This window comes from Apaloderma vittatum, unplaced genomic scaffold, assembly GCF_000703405.1.
Source record: "Apaloderma vittatum isolate BGI_N311 unplaced genomic scaffold, ASM70340v1 scaffold17034, whole genome shotgun sequence".
Lineage (NCBI taxonomy): Eukaryota > Metazoa > Chordata > Aves > Trogoniformes > Trogonidae > Apaloderma > Apaloderma vittatum.
Window position 1 is genome coordinate 22222 of NW_009713381.1, and position 17843 is coordinate 40064.

At 38.1% G+C, this 17843-nt stretch overlaps 1 protein-coding gene across 2 annotated transcripts in view; it reads left to right on the plus strand.

The window, feature by feature from the left end:
• The window catches only part of MAP3K7CL (MAP3K7 C-terminal like), a 30775-nt gene extending 14594 nt beyond the window's left edge, over positions 1-16181 (plus strand). For both annotated transcript variants that reach the window (XM_009868366.1, XM_009868365.1), the window contains 2 exons: positions 7081-7196; positions 15026-16181. In XM_009868366.1, the coding sequence (XP_009866668.1) occupies positions 7081-7196; positions 15026-15206 (297 nt within the window). In that variant the 3' untranslated portion in view covers positions 15207-16181. The remainder of the gene's footprint in view (positions 1-7080; positions 7197-15025) is intronic.
• Positions 16182-17843: the final 1662 nt, after the last annotated feature.

The following is a 17843-nucleotide window of genomic DNA, read 5'->3' on the forward strand; positions in this document are numbered from 1 at the left end:
CTATATAATAATAGGCACTTAAAAAAAAAAAAAAGTAAAAACTTTCCAAGTGTCAAACATATAAAGGAAAACTTTGAAAACTCTTTTAAAAACAAAATGGACCAAAAAAAGGCCCAGTTAGCTCATCTTCAGGTTGGATTTTGAAAGCAGCTTGAAAGCTATGTAAGTTGACCGAGTGAGTTGGAAAATCAGAGCCTTAGAATTTTATGCATGCAGGCAGCAGACCACAGCCTGAGTACCAAGCAATTCACACCTCTGTTTTAGGCTTCAAGCCCTTGTCTTTCTATGTTAGCCCCTGGCAGACAACCGACCTGTTTGAGCAGAATTACCTAGTGTTCCCACTTTTCCTACCACAATCCTACCATACCTTCTGCCCGGGCACTGGTGTCCAGTCACGGGGCAAAGTTCAGTGCAGCCTCCCCCTGACGGGCTAATGAAAGCTGCTGTCCAAGCACTGGCACCAACTCTACAGAGGAAGGGGTAGGATTGGCTGGACAAAAGGTATTTTGAGGAGACTACCTGCAAATACTTAATTCTCTGTAAGGATTCCTACTGAAGGACAATCGTAGTTGCAAGTTACAGCCTCTTTCTGAAGAATAAAAATGATCAGTCTGGTGTTCTCATCTAGTAGCTAGGCTCAGACCAAAAATACTGTCTTTTCCAAGAGTTCCAACATTTTTGAATGTTACGTTTTTCTATTACTCTGGGAGAAAGAAATTCCAGTTTGTCAGAAAATAATATCAATTCTCTAACTCAGTAGTTTTGCTTTTTTTTTCTTTTTATTTATTTAAAAAAGATTAATGTATGGTCAATCAGACACAATCTCCCTACATACAAAAACAGAGCAGTTTGAGCTATATGCAGGAAAAGCTTGGTCTCTTTTGCAGGTTTATTGTTAAAAAAAACTATGAAGAAGTTCCTGATATGCTACCAGTGAAACTAAGCTGTTGTTAATAAACAACTTGCTTTCAATTCCTTTTGTTTGCAGTATTGGATATTATTCTCTTCTCAGTGATAAGCAGTGCTTTGCGTGAGGATAGGGCTTATTTGCTTATTTGGGCTTCAGTGTCATTTGCCCCTAACTCACCCTTGTGTGAGCAGTGTGGTGAGTAGTGCAGCAGGGGTAGGTTTGCAATGTTTGTCAGCTTGTTATGGGGAAACGTTAACCTTTGCCTTGTGTAAAAGTTGGACTGAGCCTTGGAAGGCCCTTCCTTGATTAGCTGCATAGCGGGTGGTGGCCCCTCTGACAGACAGTCTACTACGGGTTTTCTACTATATTTAGACACCGACATCAGCATCTAAGGCCTTGTTGTTTAGGTCACTGAATACAGAGGAAGGTATCTAGTGTTAAGCACCCGCATTGCTATGCCCTGTGTGCTGTCTGTCCTCTTCTAGCGTTTCTTGTGACTTGCTCAGTTTGTCTCCCTCTTCTCAGTCAAAGCCTTTACTCTAGCTGCAAGCTTGATCCCGCAGAGGGAAGAACACAAGTCAAATAAGGATGCACAGGATGTTCTGTAATTGTATGTCATCTAGTGAAATTGTGAGCTTGAGAGAGGCATTTATGCCGTATTTTATATTATGAATCTGTTGAGATCAATGGAGGTAGATGACCATAAAATTGCTTCAATAGAGAAAAGGCTCCAACCATTTATAATATCAGTTTCTTAAATCAAGGGACAGTTTTTTGTGTTTTAGTGGGAAATCTCTGTACAAAAGAAGCAATGAAAATATTATGAAAGGGGCAGTCTGTTGTGTGTGATACACGAATTTAGCAGAAACCTTGTTTACTCTGAAACTTGAATAATGGAACTATGGCTTCTACTGACTGTCAGGGCTCACATTAGAGACATACAAATATTTTTAGAAAGTTTAAAAGTATACCGTGTTTTTAAAAGGTATGCTATATGTTTTTTTGATATGTATTAAATTCCAAGAGAATTCCTAGAGTACTGTGGTACTCTGTAATTAGATTTGATTTCCTATGGACTTGATAAGTCTCCTGTAATGCTACTGTCATCTATGATCTTAGATTATAAGATATGGATGTTTAGAAAGTTATCACACAAATATTAGAAAAGAATGGAAAATCTCTCAGGAAAGGAGAGGAAAACTCTCAATTGCTCTCATCCATTTGACTTGAATCACTTGGAGGAAAGGGAGCTGCTTACTTTCATAGTAAGACTACACTAGAGTAGATATATCCTAGCCTAGATATCTGAAACTGGTGGGAGAGTTTCTGTTGCACAACGAAAAGCAGCTGCAATGCGCAACTCTCAATTTTTCAGGGAATAATGTGGTTTCTTCCAGCATGGAAGAGTACACAAGGCTGTGTAATGAACACAGTGCAAAACATTGGCATTGAACTTTTTGCTTTTCCAGAACAGTTTAGCTGAAAACTACCAAATGTACAGGTGAGACACCACTCTTTAACTAGACTAGTGCTAAAGACTGCCTTTTAGATGACCACATGTTCCGCTGGCATGATATAATTTTTTCTTTAACTTTTTCTGGGGAAATTTTTGTTATTTTTTTCACAGTTAAACAAAAAACTAAATGGAAACAAACAAAAGTGAATTAAAAAATAAACTGTTTTAAAGTTTTTGAATGCTTGGGTGACACGATCAACTACACAAATTTTGTGGATATGGAGTGCTGATATTCCTATGGCAAGGCAAAACAAACTTTGTCATGTGACTGAAGCAAACAAATTACTGAAGACTGTATTTTTATGTCCCAGCAAAGATATTAATTAGAGTAGCTCCTTCAGCCTGTCTTAAAAAGCAGGCAGAACAACTCAAGCTCTCTCTATTTCTTCATAAACTTCCTTTGCATATATTCTTCCAGCATCATTCATATCTGGATTCCAAACAAAAATCTAAATATACAATGGATACGTCCTGTAAAGGTGCACTTACACCTTACACACACCACCTCCGCACTTACAGAATAGCATACAGCAAGATCACTTAGTGTCGACCTGCAGAAAGTTTGTCCTTGTCATAGTGAGTTATTCAACAAAAAACAAGGAAAAGATCAGACCTTGTTGAAAATCAAGCACAGTAGGATAGATCACTAGTGTAACTGAAAGCTGTAGCTTTTGTACTAGCTTTGTGAACGAGATCAGAGCTGCTGTGTGTGCATATTTTGCCAGCACAAGAAAATGAGGGTGGATGGCACTGAAGCCTGAAATAAGCAGGATTAAAAGTAGCAACTGTTGCATTAAATATAACTTTCTTTGGCAGGGGTGTTTTTTGCTTATGTAGCAGGTATGCTTTTATATATATTAATTTATGGACGGGCAAGATACTTCATGAAGTAACAAGCTTGGGCCGTCTTAAGGAGAAATTAAAGTACAGCTGTCAGCTTCTAAGTGAAGATAATATATACTACAAATTGAACTTTATTAAGGCCTGTTGTAATTAGTCACCTGGGTAAACTAGCAATCTCTTACCAAAAAAAAAAAATAGTATACAGACTTCATGGATGAAAAGTACTTTCTACTGGGAATTGCAGCTCTTTTTCTCTGCCACAGGAATGTTATCAGTGGAGCATCTGCAGCACTTCCCTTGGCCTGGCCACAGGTGTTCAGAAAAGTAATTCCAGGTGTAATGCAGAGCACAGAAAGACTGCTTGGATAAGCTAGGGAAAATGGAAATCTCATCTAGGATGGCTTAGAGGAATGCAGCTTTACTGAGCCCTAGGTCTTGGAAAGTGTATGAGAGCCCTCTGTAAGCACATCTCAGAGGTAAAACAGGCAGGACGCACAACCACCATTTAAATGAAAGGTAGTGCTGGCACAACAGAAGATTATACAAAGCTGTCTTCAATGAAACCAAACTGTAAGTGACAAAAAATGTTTCTAATCCTTGCTGAGGCTCTGTGCCAGTCTTACTACTGAGGCAGAGCACTACACTTTTTCTAAGATGGAACTGAGTGAGCCTATGAATTGCATGATGTGCTTCTCAAAACGGGAGACTGGACTCACTGATTTTGTAGGTTCCTCCTATTCCCGTTTGGATGAGCATGGGCTAGTCCAGTAACCGTTGCTATTCTGTTGTTGTTTTCTTATCTGTAAATAAGATATCTATCAAAAAAGAAGGTATCTGTCAAAAAATAAGGCTCTGAGGAGACCTTATTGTGGCCTTCTGGTATCTTAAGGGGCCTACAAGAAAGCTGGGGAGGGGCTTTTTAGGATGTTGGGTAGTGATAGAACTAGAGGGAATGGATTGAAGCTAGAGATGGATCGGTTCAGATTGGACGTTAGGAGTTACCCCTCAGGAGAAAGCAAAATTTGCCTCTGTTTCTGCATTTGTTTTTCAGGAGTTTGCCCTACCATCTTCAGAAAATGCTTCTTTTAGTGGGAACAGATGTATCATTAATTCTTTGCACTCTTGTTCATGTGAAAAAAGCAGGTTATTAGGGATGAGTGAAATAATTTCTCTGTGGTTTTGTGTTGACTTGCATTTTCTCATGGACAGCAAAGAGCTGAAGAGACTTGTATGTCTCCATTTTGTCTTGTGGTTGCAATATAGATGTTTCTTAAATAATGAATGCATAAGCCTGTTTCATGTCCTATTGGCTAGAAATTACTCACGGGCCCCGTAGGTGCTAACTCCAAAATCTTTCTTAGAAATTTCAAAATTACAAAAGTGCAAAACAAATTGTTCAGTCATCTAGTCATATAAAAACATAATCAAATATACATTTTAAATTAAAAATACACTCAGAATTTGAAAGTTCTCAATATAGTGTTTAGAGATAAGTGCATAAGACAAGTCTGAAGGGAACTGTACGAACTGAGTATTAGTAAACTGACTGTATCTTTTGTTGTCAGTTTATTTTAAGTGATAAAATATCAATGTAAGAAAAAATGCCACTGAAGAGGAAAAAATGATAGGAAGGAGTTTGAAAGTCAGCAACTGGTTCTAAGTGGGAATTAGATACTAAGTCTCAGCATGGCTAGATAATTTTTAGCTCTCTATATATATCTTTTGAGTGGGAAGCTGGAATATAGAAACTGAATGCTGCTTTAATTTTTAAACTGGTTTAAACCAGCTAGATTTGCAGAAACTAAGTTGGAAGCAAAAGCAAGTGGAGTTGGTGGGTTTTTGTTTTTTTTTTTTCCTTTTCTTTTGAAATATCACTGTTTGGGGACTTTCCCCGGTTACAGTTCAAAATTGTTTTATTGTGACGCATTTGTTGTTTGCTGGTCTCTGGTAGATACCAGAGATGCTACTTTGGCTCACCCTTGCATTCCTGGATTAAAGCACTGAGACTTCTATATTCTGTCTTGTTAAATTTGTGCTTATTATTTGAGTAGCTATATGAATGGTGCTATTGCACATCCACATTGAAATGCAATTAAAAGCCCCTTCCTAGCGACCAGATTCATCAAGTAATGAACTGCCCTTCCCCTGGGTTTCCAGGTTCTCCAGGTTCAAAGAGAATGGAACAATGTGCTGTCAGACAATTCTGCCACAGTAGTTTTCGATTTAGAACATGGAAAACAAGTCTGTTAAAATTTCAGCGAGGAACCACATACTACATATATGTACTTGCAAAGTTCATACATCAGTTACATCTGTGCAATGGGGTACATCTGAAGACAACTTACCATGCCTGCTGGATAAAAAATGTTTTTAATCTTTGTCTCTGAATATAGTCAGCAAAATCTAAATTCTTAGCTTAGCTAGAACAAAAGGTTACACGATCATAAATGGGAAAAGTGTGAAAACTTGTACTTTTCCTAACAATGTTTTTAAAGTAATATTATACTACAGAGAAGAGTCAAAATAGGAGAACAAGAAATAAAAAATAATCTACTTATATTGTGAAAGGCAATTGGATGTTCTTTAACTGGACAGTAAAGGAACTATTTTAAGTGCTTCCTTCTGCATCAAGCAGGTGGCTCAAGCATTCTATCTGGAGTTCATTTACAGTCAATTGATTCATGGCTAATAGCTTAAAAATACTACACTTCCTGAAGGCGTTACAGCCAAAATGTGACAGTCAAGCCTGATGCCTGAATTAAGTTGTATTCTTTTTAAGGAAGAAAAAGCACTGACATTTAACCAAACTGTATTTTTAAGATCTTGGTTGTAATTCATATGATGAGTCCCAGGACAGAGTGGGTTTATGCCTTATTTAAAAAATTAAAAATTAAAATCTTGCTGCAATAATGCCACTATTTATGTTAGAAGGCACAGTTGTTTTGCCTTCACTGTGTCTTTTTTATCTGATTTTTTTTTAAGTCCTGTCAACCTTCTACTCTCAATGTCACCTGCACTTCCTAAGGTAATTTAAAATACTTTGCACGTATAGCTGATTTGACTCTCATAAAATTTTTGCTAAGTATATCCCCTTCTAGAGGAAATAGAGAAGGAGAGACACTGGGTATAATCTTGAGTAGACTACTTACGGTGTGAGGCATTGCTGGGATAGAACCTATCAGGAAATCTTGGCTGCACATGAGTCAGCAGTGTAACTCCTGCCGAGTCCTGCAGAGTTAGCCCCAGTGTCCCAATTCACAGTCCTGTCCCATTTAGCAATACACTGGTATAAGCATTGCATCGATGGAAAAAAGAATGTTTAGTCCATAGCTTTCTATGTCTTCTCATCTTGAAGAACTGGAGAATAAGAGCTTGTTTGCACTCAAGTTACCATTCTGCTCGGTGCTGTGGTTTCTGCAGTGAAAAGTCATGTATTTTCTGTGTCTGACCGATGCATCAATTTTGTCATTCTTGTATCACTGTAGCTGATAAAGAGGGAAGTAAGAAAGAAATCTTTCTTTGAACAATCTTTAGGCGTGCTTTGCAAAGTTGACAAGGGAAATTCTGAAAATCCTCACAAAGTTTGAAGGTTTATGCATATTTTTATGCAGGGAAGTGTTTTTTTCCCCTTCCATGAAAGGCCATCACTAGGAATAGTTGGCTGTATTCTGCAGTTGCAGGGGGGAGGGGGAAACCTTTAAGTATTCTCACAGGAATTAAGATAAATATTTTATCTTTCAAACTGTGTGTCTTTTCCTAACTTTTTTTTCAAAAGCAACATGTATATTTTTTTCTTCTTCTTTTCTTAAAGCCACTGCCTCCTTGTCATGACTCTAAGGAGTCTATGCAGGTGTACAAACAGCACTGCAAAATAGCAGAAGAGTACCATGAGGTCAAGAAAGAAATAGCTCTGCTGGAAGAAAGAAAGTGAGTAATCTTACCCAAGTATTTACTGTTGTATATTCTCTTTGTAAAATCCTATTTCAAACACAAGGGTTTCACGAGATACTTTCTGACCTTATACCTCTGCCTGACGGTCACAGTACAGCACAACAGTTAGGCCATAGGATCACCTGGGGCCACTGAGCTGTCCTAGTTCTGGGACTTCAGTTATAGAGACGTCCCTTAAAATCTTCATAGACAGATTCCAGATGACATAACAATCTAGTTCTGGTGCAAGTCCCCTTTTTAATTTTAGGGATTTTTTTTTTCAATTTACCTGCATGCATTTTAATGAAGACCATGATGGATCTTCAGTTAGGTTTAGAGTACTTGACAACATTAGTAAAAAAAATTCATGAGGTTCATTGTCTCTATATACATTGACATTTTAAGTTGCATAAGCTGGAGACGTTTTCTTGTCTGTGGCCTATACTCATACCCCTCATACAAAAAACCGACTCCAAAGAATAACAATTACTGCTAAGTAAACTTTCTCTTTTAAGTGCTTTTTTATTTTCACACTGAAGATGAATTCAGTGTTGCCTTCCTCGGGGAGTTACCTCAGTGTCAGTCTCTGAGACTACTTCTGAAAATGAAGACCACAACATCATTCTTCCAAATGCTGTTTGAACAGAAATTTGTTATGTAGCAACAGAGGTGGAAAGAGCTCTGTTGAGGAGTGGGCTTTGAGTAGAAGGTGGACCACGGTACATGATTCACAGCAATCTTTGTGCAGCCAATTCTGACAAATTTGCATCCATCAGAGACTTCAGCTGCAAAAGCAAGCAGATGGAAGAGCAACTGGTGAAATCCTGTAGTCTTATGAGTAAGATAGCCAGAAATCTCCTTGAATCCAGGCTGTGCAGGATAAGAAAGTGAGACTTGTCTTTACTGAGGTTGGTGGCTACAGGAAAAGTATAATTAGTTGTTGCCTAAAGTGTCAGAATTAGTTGAGGTTTCCCACTACAAATCCCCTTCCACTGTAGGATCTGCATGTCACTTGGTTCTTGAAAGACTGGCACAAATGTCAAAAAAGAAGAAAAAATAACAAGAAGCGGTTAACACTACATTGTCCCAGTGTTTGCATTTAATTCATCATTAATTAAACTTGGCCAATCAAAAGTAATTGGTGTTTTTAAATATATGTAGAGAAGATAATTAATTCAAATAGTTTTGCTATGATTTGTCAGATTTGATTGTCTAATATAAGCTGCTTATGTGTGTATTTAGCAGCCAAGTAAATTCAGTAGAAACCATGTGTGTTTTGTTTTGAAAATCCAAACAAAATATTAAACATTGTTTAAGTGCTTGACTTTAGACATATAAACACAAAAGGCAGTCTTAGATCATTTGGTTTTCACAGTTTACTAATATAAATGCATTGATATTACTGACACATCACGGAATCACTTGTGCACATTTATGAAGTAAGCTTGGAGGCCTCGAAAATTAGACTCTAATATATATTTTTGCATTTACTAGAATGAAAAATATGCTGTCTGAATGCATTTATTTCCTATGGAGTCTGTGGGGCTACCTGAAATAGAAATATTTTGCTCCTTGGAAATTGCAGATCCACACACAAAATTGTTTACCTGACCCCTAGACTGTCCTAATGAACCCCTGAGCCCAGAAGTCAGCCTTTCAGCAGTGGTTATCCTGGATAGATTAAAGGGCTTCAGGCTGGCATTTTCCTTCATTCCACTGATGCACATCAACAGTGGAACAATGTGAGGTAGCTTCCACTACTGCTACTTCTACTGAATCTCTTCTCTTGATGAAGATTTTATGTCCCAGTAAATATATGTTAAAATAAGAGTGGCTGAAGAAGGCAGCACTGTGATTCTTATGTGCATTCTAATAACGTCTTTGTGGCTTAGATATTCACATGCTGTGGAGCTGTGAAATGCCTAAACATGACAAATATCACTGCAGCACCTTTCACCACCTTTCAAATCTTTTAATGGGAAGTAGTGGTCCTACAAGCATTGGGATTGAAGATGCTTAATTTCCTATAGGTTGGTGCACTGTGGTTATTTGATTTTGAGGTTTAAAAAGATGCAAGTGTTGACTAAGGTCTTTTTTCCTGCAGAAGGGAGCTATTTATTACTCCTCCCTCCATGTAAATTCTCCATCTTGTATTTTGGAGGAGGTATCACGATACTGCCTTTCCCCTTTGGGGTGTTTTTCCTTTCTGTAGCAGTCTGTTCTTATAAAACCTTCCAGAAACTAACTGAGAGCTCTTCTCCACAGGGGGTTTGGTTGAAATTGTAGGGTGCGTTAAAAAGTTACTAGGACACATAGACCTTTACACATATATAAGCATACACAACTTGAATACGTTAACCTTGATTTTTATATAAAACTAGACAGAAAGGGAGTATAAGTGTGGAGATGAAGGATTAAGCAAGAAGTAAAATAGAGTTTTGGGGTAGTGTTCACTGATTTATATCTAAAAGTGTTACAGCTTGAAAGTTAAAGGAAGCTTACAGGGTAGCATATGCTGAATGAAGAGAAGGATGGATTACAAAGGTGGGGGGGCCTGTGTATTGAACATTGCGTTCTCAGAAAGGAAGGATACTTTGACTTTTCTAAAAGGTCTGATGAGATGCACAGCTTTTAGCCTCAAAAGCAGTGATAGTCAAATTGAAAAGATGGAGTCTTCAGCTTTCTGAAATTTGCCTCTATCGCAGGTGTGTTTATCTTCTACATTTCAATTTGAATGTGTGGAAATAAGAATTCACAACTGCCGAATATAGCTGCTATCAGGTGCCTATTTCTTTTAAATATTGTTTTGATACAATAGACAAAGTCGGAGTTACGTCCCTTGTAAACGGATCAAACATTAGGTTCAGTGTAACCTTTTATACATGAAATAATGCATACAGGCATATTTCTAAAGGAGGCCGCTTTTAGAAACAGAAAGTTGAATAACATTGCTTTAAAATACTCAGAAAACCTACTCTTCTGCAACTTCTAAAGTTTTTTAGTTCTGCTTAGCTTGACTTGTCGCTCATGCTAGTGCTCATAAGTATGGCTTAAGTATAGAAAGGCAGTGATGTGAAATGACTAGGGCTGCTTTTCGTCAGGGCAAGAACAGAGCTTATTTTCTTCTTTCTCTTGGATGCAGTGCAGATGGCAGGAGAATGTAGTAGGCTGGAAGTGGAAGAGAAGACAACCGTTTTGCGGGAAAATGGGAAATATGAGAGAGAAAGAGAGGCTGCAGGCTCAAAAAAGGGAAAATCAAAGGCGAAATCAAATAAGAAGGAGAAAAGAAGTTGCTCAGGAAAAAGACAAACAGAAAGAAGCAAGAAATGGAAAGAATTTAAAAGAAGATTGGCTACATTATTTTGCAGATATAATGATAGCTTTGTTTGCTGTCTTCACTCAAACTCTTCCCATTTATGCCATCAATATGTAGTACAAGGAACAAAATCACTCTGGAATGGGAGACATGATCGAAAAGAAAGAAAAGGGTGTGGAACGGAGAACACACCACATTTAGGTCACAGAATGTAATTTAATTTATGTTCCAGAAACACACATGTATTTCCATAACAGATGTTTTTGGGTATCTAAGTTTGGGTGAAAGGGATGGGATGGCTGGTTATTTTGAGCACTTGTTATATTGCTATTACTAGAAAATGACCCTGGATTATGTAGTTAAATATTAGAGTTGCCATGGTTGCTAGCTATATCTTATATTCTTAGCACTGGCTGGTTTTCTCTTTTTCCTCCCCCAGACAATTTTAATATAACTCTCCAGAAAATATCATTCAATCACCACCTGGCTTAGGATCACTCCTTTTCTTTGCCATTGATATGATATCTTTTCCTTCTTTTACACATATTACAGTAGACATGCAGTGAAGATGTCTGCTTAATTTTGTGGGATCCTTCCATATGCTTTGGCATGCTTTTATGACCATAAGACTGTTTCTAAGGTCTCAAGGTCAGATAGTTTCTCCAGGTGTGCCATTTCTGAAGTATTTTTTTGGACGCTGTTGAGACAAGTAGTCTTCAGACTTTCAGGTACTGGACAAAAAGGTTGGTATAAACCATAAAGGCAACCTTTTATCTTACTAATTTTCACATTTTAGACCTGATTTTTCATCATCCCACATGTATCCAAAAGACGCATTACTTGCAAAATAGTGGAAATCATAGCTTTTCTAATACAAAGAGAAACCTCAACTTGCCCTATTGCAGTGATGAATACTTACAGACCTTGTATATGTCGGCACCTGAGACACATTTTCATTTACATTAAAACAGGCTGTCTCATTGTTTTAGAAGTTAATTAGTAGACTCTGAACATGCAAGGGCAGTCTCCTCAGACAGCAATTACCTTACAGAGTCTCATGATTCCTCTTGATGTGAAACCCAAGTCAAATATGGGAAGAGTAAATGACCTTATTATGGCCACCAGAATACACAGACACATGTCGGCTGGGAAGAAATGTGTGGCACGACATAGGTGTGACTCTGAATATGTTGTTCACAACAGGAGAAAGCCAAGACTGCCTATGGGCACTGTGAAAGGTCTTGTCCTTGAGTTCACCCCATTTCCAAATACACTTATTTCAAGAAAGATTTATCTGCTTCATCTGTCACTTCTCTTGGTATTTATTTGTTGTGAATATTACTGAAAAGGAACCCTATTCTCTGCATGGTCAGTCATCAAGGCCAGGACAAGAGAAATAATTTCCCTAAGACCACGCTGAGTTTTTCTCCTGCTCTGGTATAGCTTGTGGTTTATTGGCTTATGATGCCAATCACACTCATCCTCCCTTTTCACCTAAACCCCTCCCCAAAAAAGAACACTTAAAGTGTGTATTACAGATTGTCTCAAAGCTTCAAGTACCTCAGTACCATTTTAGAAAATGGCTTATCAATGCTGTTAATATTTAAACTCAGGGTAACCATTAACAAAAAGCAGATTACACAGTGCTAGATCTATTTATTAAGCATCCATAACAACGGCTAGATGGTGCAAGGGCTTAGTATGGTGTTCTTTAACCTCTGGAAGCTAAGTTCAAATCCTGGATTAGATCAGAAGCAAATGTTAGTTACTGTCCTCATCCTTTTGTGAGCTTCGTAAACCACACCATTCATAACATTTAGCAATTCCCTGGTACTCTAATTTTAGATCTTTGTGGCAGGCTGGTAGTATTTGCCTGAAACATCACCCTACCCTGTAAACAGGTGTTGATCCTGATGGGAAGGGAATGAGTAGGTTCTGCTGACTCAGAAGTGGGCAATTTTACTACCTCAGTGCAAGGAAACTGCTTTCTGTGAGGGAGGTCCTATGGTGTGAACTACAGTAATGAGTATACTTTGATCTTAATGCACTTATGTTTTGGTTAGTAGCAAAGCTAAATCTCAGGGGAAATAAAAGTTATCTGTGCTGCTTGAGTGTTACTGAAGAGCAGAACGAGAACCATGCCTGCACATAGCCTCATCTTATCAAGTCAGTACTGACATTCATTAATAGAGCTGTCTGAGTTTGCATGCTGTCTGTCTGTGCCACTCCTGGCTCAAGGCCAAATAGAGCAGTTAGTACTGTCTCTTTACACGTACTAGAAGTCCCTGTGGAAAGGGTTTACCTGCTTTTAGGATGGCGCTTGTTAGTGTATTGACTACATCTCCCTTTAAGAAACTCATAAGTGTAAGAAAAGTAAGGAAGAATGACTCGGAATTAATTTGTCTGAAACACTTCTGAGTCAACAGTCTGTAATTTGAAAGAGCTTAACTCAGCCCTTCAGTCCAGCATTGCACAAGAAGAATAATTGCAAAGAAATATGGCTGAAGCTCTCTTTTGGTCCCAAGAGACAAAAGTCTTCTAGAGGAAGCCCTAAGAGACTGAAATTATTAAAGCTGTTGGACTTGTAAAATCTTATTGGCCTTAAATGCATTTCTCACTCTCTAAAGCATACATGCAATTACTCCTTTGTGCCCTATAGCCTCATTAATAGGACCTGGAATATCAAACTGGCTAGCAAGATCAGTTCGTTGTGACTAATATGAAAATTGGTTTATCTAGCATGGCCCGAGCAAAGAGAAATCAATCTGTTAATTTTTTGCTGCTTTTGAAATTTTTACAACTGTATTGTGCCAAATGTTAATAGAATTCTGCTGAACAAAAACATGGTCTTGATATTTTTTCTTGAAGACCTGACAATACACCTTTCATCTGGTGAAAGGGTAGAAAAGAGGCTTTGCCGCAGCATGGCTGCTCTGTGTTAGCTCAGGGGTGTAAAACAAAGCCAACATATTTAGCAACAGGAGGTTTTCTATATACTGCAACTTCTGAATGGTTTGTAGTTGCTGTAATGGCTGTTAACTCTTCCTATTCATTGTTTGGTTTTGGTGGGTTTTTTAAATGGAAAACACAATTGGGAGAAACGAGTGTGCCGGGGTTCTCTCCTGACTTGTGACTCCCTGAACTGTGATAACTGTAAACAGTCACCTAAACTGTGGGCAAACTGTGCCATTACTGAAAGCTTTAGTAAAGACAGTGGAAAATCAAACCTATCCTAAGGGCAGGCCAGATAGAAGTGTTTTTCAAAACCCAAATGCTTACGGTTTTGCTGCTGTAAGTGGTAGTTTTGCAGGTATAAGTAACGAAAGGGATCAGCAAATACTGAAACGTTCTGATTTCATGAATACGCTGACATGTGGCAATAGAGTTGCGGATCTGTAGGAATTTCCTGTCTGAAAGCACTGGTCTAGCTTGACAAGAGGGCTCCTTTAAAGACTGCAGCAACAGCTCTCCCCTTTGAAGGCATTTTACATCTTCCCACTGCTGATCTACAAGCATTGTTTTGACATGACTGAGTCAAAGGGCTATGAACAGCTAAAGATTAACTAATCTCTGAGATAGAATGATCAAAAGAGCTAAGAACCTTTCAGAAGAGACTTCCTGTAGCAGGGGTGAATGAATGATTTGACTTAAAGGAGGAAAAAAAGCAGAGGCCCAGGCTAGCCTGCTGGGTACCTAAGTGGAGAGCGATTAGATACCCTGTGAGTTACTCATGCCTTCAGCGTGTTTTGTTTTAAGACCTCCTTTATCTTAACTTGTGCTGAGGTAATTTCTGTTGATACTGTACAGGAGATTCCAGTTTCTGGCCAGCTCTGAGAACACAGGGCACTGTGTGACTCCATCCAGAAAGAAACAACAGAGGGCATCCTCCTGTGTCCGCTCTTAAAAAGACCAAGAGGGGTCAGGTTTGCAGCTCTATCACTTTTGCTCAGCAGTGGGGCTAAGGTCTGAGCACAAACACACTATAGAAACGTACATGTAGTTCGGATTCATGTGCCTAGAATAATTTTTTTTCTGTAGCAGAGGAAAGGAGACCAGGTGTACTTCACAGAATTTGCTAATAAACAAAGTTAACCAACTGAACAACACCTAAAAAACCACAAAAGCCCAAACCCTCACTCTCTTTCAAATATGTTTGTTATTGGGAGAAAAAATACTTATTCTTCAAGCAAAATATTAGGACGTGGTATCCAGGAACTTGATTCTCCCCAGTTCACTGCATGTTCAACTTTTACTGAAGTGAGAGATACTTGAAGGTTCTCAGCATTTTGCAGGTTTGGTTGCTGAATAGCAAACCTACCAGAGATTTTGTCAGCTTCACCTTTTAAAGGAAAAGGGGAATGCTAACAAATGGATTTTCTAGGTCTTTGTTTCACAAGAGCTTGAGAAATACCACATTAACAACCTTATAGTCCAGCTTTAACCTAACACACGATGACATGTTTTTGCATGCTGCCATTTCTAATCTTTGGGTTTTTTTCACAATCATCAGAAAGGAGCTGATTGCCAGGCTGGAGCAAGTGGAAAAAGAAAGCATGGATGCTGCTGAGCTGGCTAAAGAGTATGCAGAACTGACAGAGGAGAACCGAACACTGAAGCTGGCCCAAACACAGTGTGTAGAGCAACTGGAAAAGCTCAGAATACAGTATCAAAAAAGACAGGGGTCCTCATAAATCTCAGCTCCCTTATATGAGGCAATTAATACAAAATTGGTCCTGTGCTGCAAAGAGATTTTAAATAAAGGTCTGTTTAATATGTTATAATACTTTACCACAGATACAGAGTATGTAGAAGTCTATATTTGATTTGATGCTTGCCAGCCAGTAGCTTAATATAATGGATATTTCATCCATTATATAATAGATATTTTATTTCAAGTAACATAATTGAAGTTAATCTATGCCCATTATATGTTCCAGTAGATCAGGTTTCTTTTCTAAACATATTTCTTCCGATTTAAGAAGATACGGACACACTAGAAAATGATATAAATAGTCTCTGTGTTGGGAATTTGGACCATACTAAGGCATACAGCAGGGACAATGTTAATATATGGAATACATGTATGTTAATTTTAGTTTGGTGAAGATTTTTTAAATTATTTTCTTCATGCCTAAAGTGTTTGGAAGTTATCTTAAAACAGATATCTTCACTGATAAAAAATTTATTATCCCATGTCAACTTTATGTTGTTGTATAAAATCTGAGAAATTGCTCAATAATAATTGAAGTAACGTAATTATTTTTTATCAAACAAGTGTACTGCTAGCAGTAGTTTGCAAGTTATGAAACTAAAAGGAAACAGATGAGATCAAACTTTCCTTCCTCAAGTGTAAAGATAGTTTTATTGTACTTTTTGGAATGCAAAAAATGAAAAATTAATATATGAATATTACCATAATAGTTTCAGCTGCGAATATCAGTAAAAGTACTGTGAGGATACTTTATTCTTATTTTCTGTTCTGTTTTGAAACATAAGTGGCTGTAGGTATGGACACGAGTTCCGTGATATACAAATAACCTGTGAGTAAAATGTTACTTTTACTTGCTCTATTTATCCCTGTATTTTCCTAGAACAGCTGCAAATTCTTTGTTATACTTCCATTTATATTCATACAGTATTTTTTTCATTAAAAGCAGATATAGAAAAGCCATTTTGTGTTCTGAATATTCTTAAATCACCCCGTATTTTTAACTCTGCTTGACAGATGCAGCTCATTACATCTTCATGAGGTTGGAATTCAACCTGATATGTAATTAGAACTGAAATATGTCTCAGTAACTGAAAACTATGAACTGAACATTTCCTCCAAAACTTTAGCTTTTGTTATTGTCACTAATCTATTACAATAACATGAATCAGAACAATTCCTGGAGATGTCTTTTGGCACCAAGATGTTCTTCCCCAATAATTCCAGCAGCAGAGGGGGCAAAAAACCCACAAGCTGTGCTTTATTTCTGCTACAGTGTTCCTATTTTACCTACAGTGTTCCCTGCAGCACAGGCATGAAAACAGGCTCCGTGTCGCTACAACCACCTGATGCAGCAGTAGGACAGCAAAAGGAGGCAGCACGAGAGGACAACCTGGCATCCACTTCTCCTGGCAAGCTGCCAGGGCAAGGGGCAGCGAATGTGCCTGGTGCCGCTCTACTGCCTTACCCTGGCCAGAGCGGGGACACAAAGGGGAATCCTGGCTCTGAGACATGTGCTTTCTGCTGGGATGCTCGGCAGGCAGTATAGTATTGTATTTATTCCTCTTGCGCTGTTACCCAGGAGTCTAATTTTCATTGTATCTTGTGAAAGTTGGAAAGAAAAAGAACGTAATGAACAAATAACACTTGGGATGTCAAGCCTGGGAATACTGGAAAAGCCTTAATCTGACTTTTGCGTGGGTGGGAAACGTACCGTGTCCAGAGTTCAGCGTTTTGCTTTACGCACAGGACGCTGCATAATCTGGGATATATTATTTGTGTCTGTATTTATGTGTTTTGAGCAACAGGATTGTAATTTTCAAAACTAATTTATTGATGTAGTTACAGATTCTTCTATCTAGTTTTGAAAACATCAGCTAGTCTGGTGACTACAGTGAATTCATTAGAAACTGCACAAAGTACATGGGATTATTTCATTAGCAGACTGACTTTGGATGCACGTGGATCAGACAGCAGAGCTTTACTTACAGGTGACTTTGTTCACCTTGAAATTTTCTACTTAAGTGCAGCCATTATGTTTGAGATGTCAGAATAACATCATAACACAGTCTTTGAGAAAAATCTGAGGGAGAACAAAATCATATAGAGAAAGCAAGCTGGGCATCATTTGTGACATGCAGTCATTTGAGTGTAGCCAGGGAATACAGCTTTTATAACCTATAAAAACTAACCAGCATGGAAATCTTCAGGAACCATTTTTACAGGTGTACATACACCAAATCTGTGGTGTGGTCCAGCTACCAGTCTGGCTAAAGAGAAAACTCTTAAAACATCCTAAACTAACTGAAGTCAGAGATCTGTATTTAATCTGGACTCTGGCTGTTAGCAATCCAATTTTCCTTCTACTTTTAGTTACGATGAAAGTTTAAAAATAACTGCTTTGTACCAATATATTTGCCTGCCAAGACTCCGAGAAATTGCACCACAGTCCAGATGAGTAAAACTGAAATAGAACTACCAAGGAAGAAAAATTGAAGTATTTCATGAAAACAAGTTTTTAACAAAAAATAGAAGCAAAATGGGATTCAGAGACAGGAGGGTAGATAATGGATTTTTCCAAAAATATTCATAAGCAAGTGAAATTAAAATGTGGAAAAGT